The sequence below is a fragment of the Myotis brandtii genome, unplaced genomic scaffold, assembly GCF_000412655.1.
Source record: "Myotis brandtii unplaced genomic scaffold, ASM41265v1 scaffold456, whole genome shotgun sequence".
Classification (NCBI taxonomy): domain Eukaryota; kingdom Metazoa; phylum Chordata; class Mammalia; order Chiroptera; family Vespertilionidae; genus Myotis; species Myotis brandtii.
The window spans coordinates 162,063-175,042 of record NW_005367431.1 but is presented as its reverse complement, the minus strand read 5'-3'; the positions used below and the strand labels follow the sequence as shown (position 1 = coordinate 175,042).

The window sequence follows — 12,980 nt, the reverse complement described above, 5'->3', positions numbered from 1 at the left end:
CCTTCAGTCCCCAGGCTGACGCTCTATCCACTCAGCCAAACCAGCTTGGGCCGGACCTAGCATTTCTTAATACCACTGTCAATTTAGGGAAAAGAGACAATAGGTAGAATCATAAGTCTCAATGTCATGACCCAGTTACACTAAAACTTTCTCATATTCCTTCGAGTTGAGTTTGATGCTATGTTCCTAATAGCAGAGCAGTACTTGTTACTGATATTCTGTCATTTACATGGGAATGAGTATGGTAAACCAAAAAACACATAAAAGGGGGGAAAGCCCAAAACATCCCAGTAAACGGCTTCCTGGAAGTTTAACTGGAATGTCACCTGTCCACATCATGTCCTGCTCAGATTTACTGCTCAGGTCAAGTATCAAAAAAAAGACAGCAATAAATTCAATCTACATGGCTCTTGTAAAAAGGCATCTATTTGGCTTTTAATACAAAATGACTCAGAGAAACACAGAAATAAAATATACAAGCCAATAATTAAAATAAACCCCCAATAAGCAAATTTCAGTCACATTCCCTGTCTTCAATCTGGATGAGAAAACAGGAAGCTACAAACCAACCAATGTCTGCCCCTTTGAAGAAATAAAAAGTAGAGAAGAAAAAACCAAACAGTCCCTGAAATGTGGCAGGTGGTTTTCAGAGGCCTCTGTAAGCTTGCTTTAATCATCCATCCTGGTGAAATGAGATGCACGTGGTTGTTGGAATACGGCCACCTCCTCCTGGTTTCTAGATCTGCATCTGAAGGGAGGATGCTGGCTTGGGCACCACTGATGGCACGGATGCAGCCTGAGGTCAAGCAGCCCTGGAGTCTTCCATTTCTAATCTTCACTGGATCTCCCCCATATACAGTCTCTTGTCACTGGATGCTGAGAGAACTGAGGTGAGAGAATAGAGAATAACTGGAAATAATGAAGGCTCAAGGAGACTTGGTGCTCAAGGGCTCTTATTTCAAGAGCCAATTTTGGTATAAAAGAGCAATTGGATTTAGCTTAAATCCCCCTCCTCCTAAACACCATTCACAGGAAACTGCAGCCTGCTTTTCAATCCACATCCTCTCGAAATCACGAGGGTGGACTGTGCTATGGGAAATACATTACCAGGCTCTAAATCTCGATGTCTCTTGTCAGTAAAACCCTAAGAAAAAGACTTCCTCAGTCATTCTAGAACAGAAAAATCAATGTTGGTGCTTCCATTTTGTAAATGAGCTTAGCCCTAGAGAAAGTTACATTTTCTCCTTAAATTAAAGGCCCATTATTTACAAAATGATTGGCTAGCCAATAAAATGTGGGTTAAGTTATAAAGTGAAACATTGCTCTTACCCTCACCACTTAAAACAGTGGTGACTATTATTGATACCCATAAAGAATGTTTGCATGGACATTCACAGAAAACAGACATCCAACTTTGCCTCTGTACAGTGGGGCCTTGACTTACGAGTTTAATTCGTTCCGTGACGGAGCTCGTAACTCAAATTACTCGGTATGTCAAATCTTAAAGTGAACGAGTGAGACACGTGATGCTGGGCTGATGTTGTGGCGTTCACTGTGACGTTCGCTGCGCCAACTAGCGGTGGGGTATCTGGAGCTGGCTCATAACCCGAATTTTAGCTCGCAACTCAAAGCAAAAAATCGGCTGAGAGATGGCTCGTATCTCGAAAAACTCGTTGGTCGGGACACTCGTAAGTCAAGGCCCCACTGTATTCTCAGGGCTCCTTTTGGGAGATTCCCATAGTTTCCTTTTCCCCAGAGTCAGGACAGACTTACTGATGGGCTCGTCAGGGTGGAAAGCCACTTCATTGATGGAGCCAGCGTGGCCCGGAAGCTTATACAAAATCCTCCTGCTTGTTGTATCCCACACATACACAAACCTGCAAGGCATCACAAAGAACAAAGCGAAGGCCTTTCAGGGCTGAGGGTAGGTTGAAGCATGGCTTTTTAAGGAAAATGGAAGCAACTATTTATTTATTAACCCATGTTTATTGAATTGTATTCTGACTTTTAGAAACTAAGAATACAGATTTTGAATTAGGCATGGACCTGTCCTTGAGCAACTGAGTGGAGAAATAGGAAGAGCCAAAAATATAGATGGGCCTTGTGTGGGCCTGAGTGGTATTCATTCCTGGTGCTTGGCTGGATTTAGATAATGAAACCCACCCCCTGGCACCTGGGCTGAAGGTCAAGCTGACAACACTCCTGCCTCTGGCAAGGCGTGTTTCCAGGATGTGGCTCTGCCAACGCCACTGGATTCAGCTGACAATAATTAAAGAAATGCTCATGTGCTTTCCCAGGCGCTCTCTACATATAGGCCTTACTGGTATTTTTAAACATAAGAAATCTTCCTCAAAAAGCACCCATATAATTAGGCTATCATTAACATCACATGCATCCAGAAATGCCTTCAAGGTAACCCAATTCATGGTAGGTTGGAGCCTAGGTTGTAGAGGCACCTGAACTTCTAGTATTCACATCACATAGCCAGAGAAGGACAGGAAATTTGTGCTACATAAACATAACCCAAATATACACTTGACCCAAATCTTGCACTGAATTCATGAGCAGAAAGAATACTAGCATGGGAAGGGGCCAACAGAAATCAGCTAGTCTGACCTCATTTAACAGATAAGAAAACTACGGTACAGTGACTTTTCCAAGTTGACACCGTTCATCAGTGTCAGAACTAAAATCAGAACTCTTAATATATTCCAGTACTCTCCTTCTCCTTAAACCCCTCAAACACCTTGTCTCCCCACACCCCCCAATAAAGAAGTTCCTTTGACCCTCAACCTTGCTTGGGTCATTTTAAGCTGAAGGTAAAATGAAGAGATATTATCTTCCTATTACCATGCAAAAAGAACCTGTTGGTACATTTAAAGGGCTCATGGTTTTCAAACAGGTTATACAAAGTTACACATTTGTTTTGTTCGGTCAACACTTAAAAGGGAACACTCACCGGTACTTGATTATAAAATGCCTAGTTCTGATGTGACAGTAAACACTTTTAGTCTAAAATGCAAATAAACAGGAAGAGCTTTGGAATGATACTGTTTAGATCTCAAGAGCTAGGCTCCACAGGAACTAAACAAAAGTTCCAAGCAAGATGCAAGAGAAGCAGGAACCCTCTCTGTCTACAGACTCCTTGGCGCTGATGCTCATGCTCTCCCTACTGTCTTTTTTCCTGCCAACCACAAGTCACTGTCCTCATTAATCCAGCTGAGGACGAGGTGCCATGGTGAAAAAGCACATGAGCTCTGGAGTCAGAAAGACCTGGGTTCAAGTCTCAGTGCAACTATTTAATAGCTAAGTAATTTTAGAGAATTTATTTATTTAACTTCTCTGGCCCTTTAAATACAGTTCCTCATGTTGTGACCCAACCATAAAATTATTTTCGTTGCTACTTCATAACTGTAATGTTGCTACTGTTATAAATTGTAATGTAAATATCTGATATGCAGGATGGTCTTGGGCGACCCCTGTGAAAGGGTCGTTTGACCGCCAAAGGGGTCGAGACCCACAGGTTAAGAACCGCTGCCTTAGTTGTATGGAGATAATATTGGTCTCACATAATATTGGTTGAGAGAATAAGATAATGTATGCAAAATGCCTGGCACACAAAATGAATGACAGCTATTGCTATGACAAACACAATCGTTATCAATTATCAACATACAATCATATGAAATCAAGAAGTTAAATAAATCACTCATAGTGGAAAGACTGGCCAGTCTTCCCGTAGTCTGTGATGGGAATTTTGAAGGGTTTCAAGTCTGAACATGAGGAGGGAGGTGATTTGTAAGTAGAGAGGGGAAATTTGCCAAATCTAGGCCAAGCTGAAAAGCAGTTTTCTGAGAAAAGTTACATTTCCCAGGTACTTATAGGCCAGCAGAACCCCAGATCTCCAAAGGTTTATTTCAAGGCCTCACTCCCCATGGCTGCCAATTAGATGCTAAATTTAGAGGGGTTCCATGTCCTCTCGTTGCTTTGGCATGGCAATGTTCGGCAGGAACCAGGCTCTTTATGTAACAGAGCTGCTTGCTGACTTCGGACTAATTGGCGAGGAGGCCTGTGAAATCCGGCCAACCCCAGCAGGTAGACAAGCAGGCTTTCCCCAGACCAGAGCCACGCTTCCACATGGAAGGTTTAAAGGAACAGTGGGGAGAGAGGACATTGAAAGTCAGGGCCAATGAATGTCAGAAACAAACCGATCAGAAGAAAAGCTTAGGCAAATATCATTTAAAAGTTTAAGTACAGAGGAAAGATCCAAAATCTCTGCTAAAAATAATGTAAAAATACTTAGAATGGTTCTTCCTCTGTCAGAATGCAAGATACATCTCATGTTGTAGATCTGTTTAAGAGCTTTAGCAACCTGACAACTGAAAACCTCTTAGATTCTCTCTTTAAGGCAGTTCTCTAAACCACCAGGAGCCCTTTCCTCCCCAGAAAATAGCTGAATACTTGTTTGTTCATTTTTCCTGGCATTAAACTTGCCAGAAAAAAAAGAAGCAAACTCTGGAATCTTCAGGTATGTTCACAGATATAAAGGTGTAGGACAGACCAAAATGAGGTTTCTCTCGGGCCACAAACAGAAGACACCGGACATGTTGAAGGCCCAATCTAGCCCAGGAAAGGCTTCGTGTTTATAGGATGGTGCCTGTTTCAATAGGGTGGCAGGAAAATCTCTAAAGGGGAGAAAGATGGGAGCTAAACCCAGAGATTGTCACCAGAGGGCTTCCCACATCTGTGGCCCAACAGCCTGGGCCCCTGGACATCCCGATTCAACCTCTGACTCTCTCCCAAGTATAGGTCACCATATGCAGGGTAAAATTTGACAGGCATATAATATTACTAATGCTTAGAATAGGTCAAACACTGCCCTGGGTTCAGAGATGACTAAGATTCATTCTCTGACCTCTAGGAGCAAATAATGTACTGGGGTGCCCTACTTACTATAAGATGCAATAAATGCTAATAAAGGTTAGGTGTACAAAGTGTGACAACAGCACAAAACAAAGAGGAATTTGTTATGCCCAAGAGGTAAGGGAGAGAGAGGACCATGAAAAGTTTATAGGCATAACAGAGAGAGGTGATTACATGTATTAAACATGTAAAGATACCAGCATCATTATTTTCTTCTTTTTTATTGATTTTAGAGAGAGAGGAAGGGAGAGGGAGAGAAAGAAACATGGATAAGAGAGAAACATCAACATGGATTGGCTGCCTCCTGCACACCCCACACTGGGGATTGATCCTACAACCTGGGCATGTGCCCTAACCAGGAATCAGCCACCTATTGGTGCATGGGTTGACACTCAACCACTGAGCCACACCAGCTGGGCAGCTCTATCATTCTTTGCCACACTCCCGGTAATCCTTACCTGTCGGCTGAGCCAGCTGCTATCTTGCTTCCATCAGGTGACCAAGAACATCTCAGAAGATTCTACAATAATGAATAAGCAGGAATCCAATGAATATAGTAATGTACCAAACCCCTCTTTGTTAGACTACAGAATCACTGAGAGACTTTAAAATTTCTTGAGTTTTAATTATTCTCCCCAGAAAGATGATCAGCAATTATTTTATATTCTGTGGCCCAAGACAGCATACTGGCATCATTTGATACCATATAAAAGCCAACTTTAGAAAATGCTTAATTTATAGTAACAAAATTTTGTTCTACCTACAAATGGAGGCTCCTTTTGCTCCATTTACCTTGATCCTCATTAAAAACTTTATCTTGAAGGAAAAGAAAACCAAATCCAACAAAAAAATAAAATTTCATTCACAAAGTCAAAAACCCTTAACGGGATCTCAAAAGAAAACCATTAGTCTCTATTATCAAATTATTTTGGGGAAAAGCTGCTTTCAAGAGCTGACCTGGACTTTGCGAGTTTAGAAAACATTTCTGTCTCTCAGAACTTGGGCCACGGTGCTTACTGCAGATAGAGATGTATTCTCAGGGCTCTAACAGCTGGTCACTGGGAAGTGACGGAGGTTGTCTGGGAAATAGCCATGGGAGCCTGGATCCCATTTGGAACACTAACCTAAGAGGGTTAAAGTTACCAAGGAATTAAAAGGATAGGAGTGTCTTGTTGAAGTTGGAAATCCTAAATTGGAGGGTTGGCGCCATCACCACTTATCTATGTGACTGCCTTCTACCCTATCCTTCTACTACTTGTATTTCCAGCAAGGACAGTTTCGATGGAGAACAGTGTTACTAGAAGGCAGCCCCTTAGTAGAGCTACTGATCTCTAGCCTCAGCACCATCTCTCTTTTAAAATTTAAATTGAGATAAAACTGACATAACATTGTATTAGGTGTACAACATATTGATATATGTAGATACTGCACCTTAGCACAATCGTAAATGTTTCTTTGAATCAAAAGGACAGAACTCCTTTGCTATGTAGAACTCACCTTTTCAAAGTTGTGCACATTTCCTTGAAATATCTTGACACATCTCTCTTTGGGAGCAAATGGCCGGACATCCCAGACCCGCACTACAAATTCAAATAAACCAAGCAAAACAGTTGTCAGCCAAGTTTGAATCTATAAACCATTAAAATCTATAGTTACAAAGAAAAAAATATACTCAGGTCCCTCTTCATTCAGTGTCAAAAGTTATTTTTGCATTTTGCTTAAAAGCTATTTTCGTATGAAAATAAAAGGTAAAATAAAAGTTATCAGCCAGAGGCCCTCTGAGCACCCAGCTGAAATCGACAGATGCTATTTCCTGGGGGGAGGAGGAGGTTAACATGGAACAATGCTACCTGGTAAGGCTCTTTCCTTTTGCTAAGAGGAATAAAATACATTCAAGTCCCATTAACGGGCCTATGGGCACAGAGGAAAGCTGAGGGGGCAGGAAGGAGAAATGTCAAACACACTGCTGGGGATTTGCAACAGAGAATACTTGGGTGTGACACTGATTTCAACAGAACATTTTGCAAATGATTCCTCTGCCAACCCAAAGAGTCACATTTAACAAAGCTTTGATATGACAATCTAACCATCATTGACTACTGTGACATTCAATCTATAAAAATCAAACTCAGGACTAACCTTTTATAAATTTGCTCAGAGGGGCACCTGGCAGTCTAAACTTGAACAAGGTCAAATATATATTAAAAGAGCACTGTACCAAAAATCAGAAAGTGAACTTTGATTCTAATTTTAGCTATGCCATATATATGGGTGGTATCAGATAAATAGCAAGGTTCTGTGAGTTTTGGTCTCTTCTGTAAAAAGGTATTAGCAAGAGTATTTTAAAGATCAAATATGATGATATATGTGAAAGGGCTCTAAAAGATTGGAGGCACTAAACAAAAATGAAGAATTTGTAATTTTATTATAGCCATAATAAGAAATTCCTCTTCTTCTTAATTTAATAACCATTTAGGGAATCTCATCTTTCCTTACTGTAAACAATGCTAGATTCAGTCAATGGTAAATCCATTGAAACCAGAATATATGTATAAATACCCACAGTGAGCAGTGTGAAAAAAATAATCCTTCAAGTCAGAGAGGCATAAAAAGGCAAAGCTATGCATAAAAGTGTGCTACAGAGCTGACAATACAGTCAGAAGGTAAAGAATGTTCATGCACTCAACAAATATTTATTGAGCACACATGGAGTGCTAGGCACTGTTTTCATTACAAAATGTCAGTGAAAACACCACCTCCCAACAAGCCTATGAACTTGTGTACCAAAGGGGTATTTCCAAAAATATTAAGCATATAATCCAACAAGTCATCCTCCTTTTCTGCTACCCCATCCTCCGACACAACAACTCAAAAACAAGCAAAGACAAGAGTGTGCGTAAACTCAGAATGTTGAGATGTTTTCATGAGGGTCTCTTGTCACAACAATGCTTTGGAGTGGGGAAGGAAGACACGGCAGAAGGAGCACAACTGAGGTTCAATAGGTCTTTCGATCATCCAAGTTGGTGCTCTCTGAAAATGCCTGAGAACTCTCATCTTTTTCAAAAAACAAATCAAAAGTTTCTTGTATCTTGCTTGAACCCATATAGCCTTGGGTTCACAGCACACCACAGCTAAAATGGGCCTTAGAAGTAAAGTCCAGTCCTCTTCTTTATCAGTGTAGAAACTGATGCTGAGAGGAGAAGTGTTATGTGCAAAGTTGCTCAGGGATTAGGTGGCAGATTTGGGACTAGAAGCCTTTTTCTATTATGTGTTCTCCTAATTGCTCTGGTGAAAGTCTGTGAGCCATCCTGACTCTATCCTTGGATCCTTATTTGTCCTAGCACACATTTAAAAATAATGTTTTTATTGATTTCAGAGAGGAAGAGAGAGGGAGAGATAAAAACATCAATGATGAGAGAGAATCATGGATTGGCTGCCTCCTGCATGCCCCATACTGGGGATGGAGCCGGGCACGTGTCCTGACTGGGAACTGAACCTGGTTCATAGTCGACGCTCAACCACTGAACCACGCCAGCTGGGCCCAGCACACATTTTTAACACCCAGTGCCCACTTTCTGTAGGCATTTGGAATGCTTTCCTTTCCAAAGTTACCTGTATTGTCCATTGCATTGGACAGAAGGTAAGAGCCCTCAGAACTTAAACTCAGGCCAGTCACTGAATCTGCATGGCCTCTCATGGTGTAGGTCAGCTTGTTTTGACGCAGGTCCCAGACCTACAAAACAAAAAGGTGCTCTCAAAAATCAAGTTGAGAAATTGGCATTCCTTCTTAAACTGGCTCTAGAGCAAGAATTACTTTATCACAAAATATAGGATTTCTATCAAAGAGAAAAAACTCCTCTTTTTAAAAAGGGAGTCAAGCTACTATATTTGACTAGATAGATACAAACAAATAAATGTCAAATATTAATATAAACTAATAATCTATGAACCAGGAGGTCATGGTTCAATTCCCAGTCAGGGCACATGCCTGGATTGTGGGCTCAATCCCCAGTGTAGGGCATGCAGGAGGCAGCCGATCAATGATTCTCTCTCTTCATCAATGTTTCTATCTCTCCCTCTCCTTTCCTCTCTGAAATCAATAAAAACGTATTTTTAAAAATGCTTAAACTATGATTCTTAGCAATTAAAAATAAACTATATAAAAACAAGTAACCATGTTATATAAAAAAGACATTATGATTGCATATAAAATGCATAAAATAAGGTAGTATGCAAAGATACAGAGAATTAAAATTTTTCATTTAATTTCATATATTACATATATGCACACACATATACATGATAGAAAAGCATATTTATTAAAAGAATAAATATGTCTGTGTAGGAAAGATAAGAGAAACATTTCAGTTGGAAGAAACTTAATGTCAAACAGAAAAAAATATATGGTTATGGCTCATCAACACATTCCGGTCAAGGGCATGTACCTCGGATGCAGGTTTGATCCCTAGACTGGCCTTGGTGCATGCAGAAGGCAACCAATGGATGTGTCTCTCTCACATAGATGTTTCCCTCTGTCTTTCGCCCTCCCTTCCACTATCTCTAAAAATCAATGGAAAAATATCCCCAGGTGAGGATTAAGAAAAACAAAACAACATAAAACAAAAAAATGCTTAGCATATATATGCCTAGCATACAGCAGAAGGCCCTCAGTAACTGGTAGGTATCATCAAGCTACTCCTAAAAATAACTCTGAAGACCAAATGTAAAAATGTGAGCTATTAAGCAAATAAAAAAAATACAAAACAATATTTATATTTACATAGACTGTAATGATGTGAAAATATATAAAAGAAAATAGAAATGGTCTGGAATGTCATACACAAAAAGAATCTTTGGTATTGTACAAAATTTCCTCTAAAATTGATTTAATATTGCCATGTAGTTTTTCTAAGTTAAAAAAAAATTCTGCTGTCCCTTTTAGCAGCTAAGGCATGTGCCTCATCTAGAAATGTCAAATATTAAGATAAACTAGAAATGAGTTTGGTGTTGTCAAAGCAATACACAAGGCAGACAACTCCACTTCCCCATCAATAGTTCATTCATGTGTGGAATCCAACATACTTTATATTCAATCATTTTTTTGTCAAGATGTGTGTTGGCTCAATAATCAAGAAAACTTAAAATGGCTGACACTTTTTTATTCAAGCTACTGTTCCTCTTCTTCAGAGAAGGCACTGCAGAAATCTTTAGCTTTATAACAACCAAGAGAGAATGCAATTCACCATTTCTCACAGCACTTGAGTGCTATTTCCAGACTTTCCCCCTTAGGGCCTGCACATGGTATTTGTGCAGGCCTAAATGTATTGGGATTTGCCACAGAAAGAGTGAGTAGGGCACTAATTTAAGACTTTAGAGAGAGAAGGGAGAGGGGGAGAGAGAGAGAGAGAGAGAGAGAGAGATAGAAACATCAATGATGAGAGAGAATCACTGATCAGCTGTCTCCTGCACACTCCCTACTGTTGGGGATCAAGCCCACAACCTGGGCATGTGCCCTGATTAGGATCCAAACTGTGACCTCCTGGTTCATGGGTCGACACTCAACCACTGAGCCACACCAACTGGGCTTAAGCAAAATATTTTGCATCTCATTAGTGGAAGGTAATTGATTAAGAAAAAAAAAAAGACACAATCTCTGCTCCCAAACACTTGGGCAAGGTATGAAAGAAGAGATACAGTGGGGCCTTGACTTACGAGTGTCCCGACTAACGAGTTTTTCGAGATACGAGCCGTCTCTCGGCCGATTTTTTGCTTTGAGCTGCGAGCTAAAATTCGGGTTACGAGCCAGCTTCAGATACCCCACCCCTAGTTGGCGCAGCGAACGTCACAGTGAACGCCACATCAGCCCAGCATCACGTGTCTCACTGGTTCACTTTAATGATTTGACATACGAGTAATTTGAGTTACGAACTCCATCACGGAACGAATTAAACTCGTAAGTCAAGGCCCCACTCCATTGGCGGTCGAATGACCCTTTCACAGGGGTCACCTAAGACCATGCTGCATATCAGATATTTACATTACGATTCATAACAGTAGCAACATTACAGGTACGAAGTAGCAACGAAAATAATTTTATGGTTGGGTCACAACATGAGGAACTGTATTTAAAGGGCCAGAAGGTTGAGAACCACTGTGTTAGATGCATTTATAGGAGCAACCCTTGACTTAGGAATTCAATGAAGATAGGACAGAAAAAAAGATCTAAATTCATAAGTTCCTTTTCATTGTTATTCGGTGCAAGCTACCACAATCTCAGAAGTTTGAAAAGATTCTCCTCTGTAAAGATAGTGAAAGGGAAATGTAACATAAACACCAAACATACCTTGATATCATTGTCTATTCCACCCGAAATAATCTGATCGCTTGTGTCATTGAAGGTCACAGCTAACACCTGGTAGGTATTCTGAAATGTCTGGATGGCTGCTTTCTTCCGGATGTCCCAAAGCTGAAGCAGAACAGAAGAGTCTATAATAACAGCACTTTAAGAAGTAATTGCATAATACACCCTTTAGCCCAAGGACTTTGTAGAGGTGAATCCATCTCTATTAGGGGCCCGTTCAGAAACTTCTTTGGGTATCCTAGGAACACGGTGAGAAGTGACCACAATTTTGCCAGCGTATCTGAAGGTTGGTGAAACAAATCACTTTGGTTATATTTTCAGAATCCTTTGTTAAAATTTAAACAAACATAGTTAATCAATATGCCCTTAGAGTGGAAATCCTATACCTGCTTAGTTCATATATCCTTAGCACAACAAGGATATTAACTAGACCAGTGTGTTCAAATGGTAGATCTTATCTATCAGTAGGCTGCAACTCACATTAAAAAATATGTACATATACAGAGGAAGTTACATCAGCAAAAACTGCAGAGTAGGGAATTCCAAAAGACTGTCCCTCCACAAAAGCAGAGAATTACCTAGCAAAAAAAACTAGCAGAATCAACTTTATCAGAATTCTAGAAACTAATCAAAAATTTATAGCAACCAGGCAAACATTTAATGAAGGAAAAATAAACCCTGTGTCTTAAGAAGAGTTTTGTAGTGTTTTAACTTACCCTGGTTCCATCCCCTAACTCAACAATACCTCTGAAGACAACAGCCCATATTCCCAGTATAGGTTCCCAGGATAGAAAGGAACAAAATGGACCGTATTCCTTATTCTTAAAGAACGTGGTTGTTTTTACCTGTCTGGTGTCACCCTGAAGGATGAGCTCAAAGGCTTTTCCTTTATTTTGTCTAACCTGGAACTCTCCCAAGGCAGAGGTATTTTTCCAAAACATTTACAGGCAAATAATGCACTAGCCTCTGCTTGCTGAAGCAAGGACTAACAGTTTGGGCAAACAAAAGACAGCCAAACAGCTGGAGACTGAAAGTGGGAGAATGAGACAACTTGGAACACAGGAGAGGCTTTGAAAAGCTGTAACACATTCCTGGGACTCTAAAGGTCATGTGCATGCCCATGGCTGCGAACATGCTCAGATAATAACTGAGAAGGCCCCACACTCTCACCTGTAGGCTCTGTACAAGCAGGAAATGAAGGCTAATGCAGAGTTGGAACTGCCTGGCTGAGAGGTGAAGGCAGGCCCCTTCACATATACACAGCCAATCTGCAAAGACTAGGAGAGTCTCCCCTCTCCGCCCCCCCCACCCCGCCGCCATTAAGGAAATCTTTGCCCAACCATTGGCAAACCACTAAACTAATGAAATAAGAAACTTCAGTGGCTACAAGCAAATTTATAAAATTACACCAGAAAATTCACTAAATAAATAATAGCTACAATAAGCAGCAAAAACAAACCCTGTGGAGAATCTAATTTCCCGAATTGCCATCCTATCTAATAATAGACACACATGGTAATTGACCGTACCTTTGCTATGCCTCCCATTGGCTAGTCAGTGTGATATGCAAATTAACCACCAACAAAGATGGCGGCTAATTTGCATACCACGGGCAGGACGGGACAGCGCCATCCCGCCTGCCCCGCTGCCATCCGGGCCTGCTATCTACGACCCAGGGTGGTGGGCGTCCGTGTTC

At 40.7% G+C, this 12,980-nt stretch overlaps 1 protein-coding gene across 2 annotated transcripts in view; it reads right to left on the bottom strand.

Moving 5' to 3' along the window:
- Positions 1-408: 408 nt before the first annotated feature.
- The window catches only part of SNRNP40 (small nuclear ribonucleoprotein 40kDa (U5)), a 22,228-nt gene continuing 9,656 nt past the window's right edge, over positions 409-12,980 (bottom strand). The window contains exons 5-10 of one of the 2 annotated variants that reach the window (XM_005875066.2): positions 11,267-11,389; positions 8,536-8,656; positions 6,421-6,503; positions 5,382-5,443; positions 1,774-1,877; positions 409-885 (exon numbers count right to left, since the gene is read on the bottom strand). In XM_005875066.2, the coding sequence (XP_005875128.1) occupies positions 836-885; positions 1,774-1,877; positions 5,382-5,443; positions 6,421-6,503; positions 8,536-8,656; positions 11,267-11,389 (543 nt within the window). In that variant the 3' untranslated portion in view covers positions 409-835. The remainder of the gene's footprint in view (positions 886-1,773; positions 1,878-5,381; positions 5,444-6,420; positions 6,504-8,535; positions 8,657-11,266; positions 11,390-12,980) is intronic. The other variant, XM_014546770.1, reaches the window with a different exon arrangement.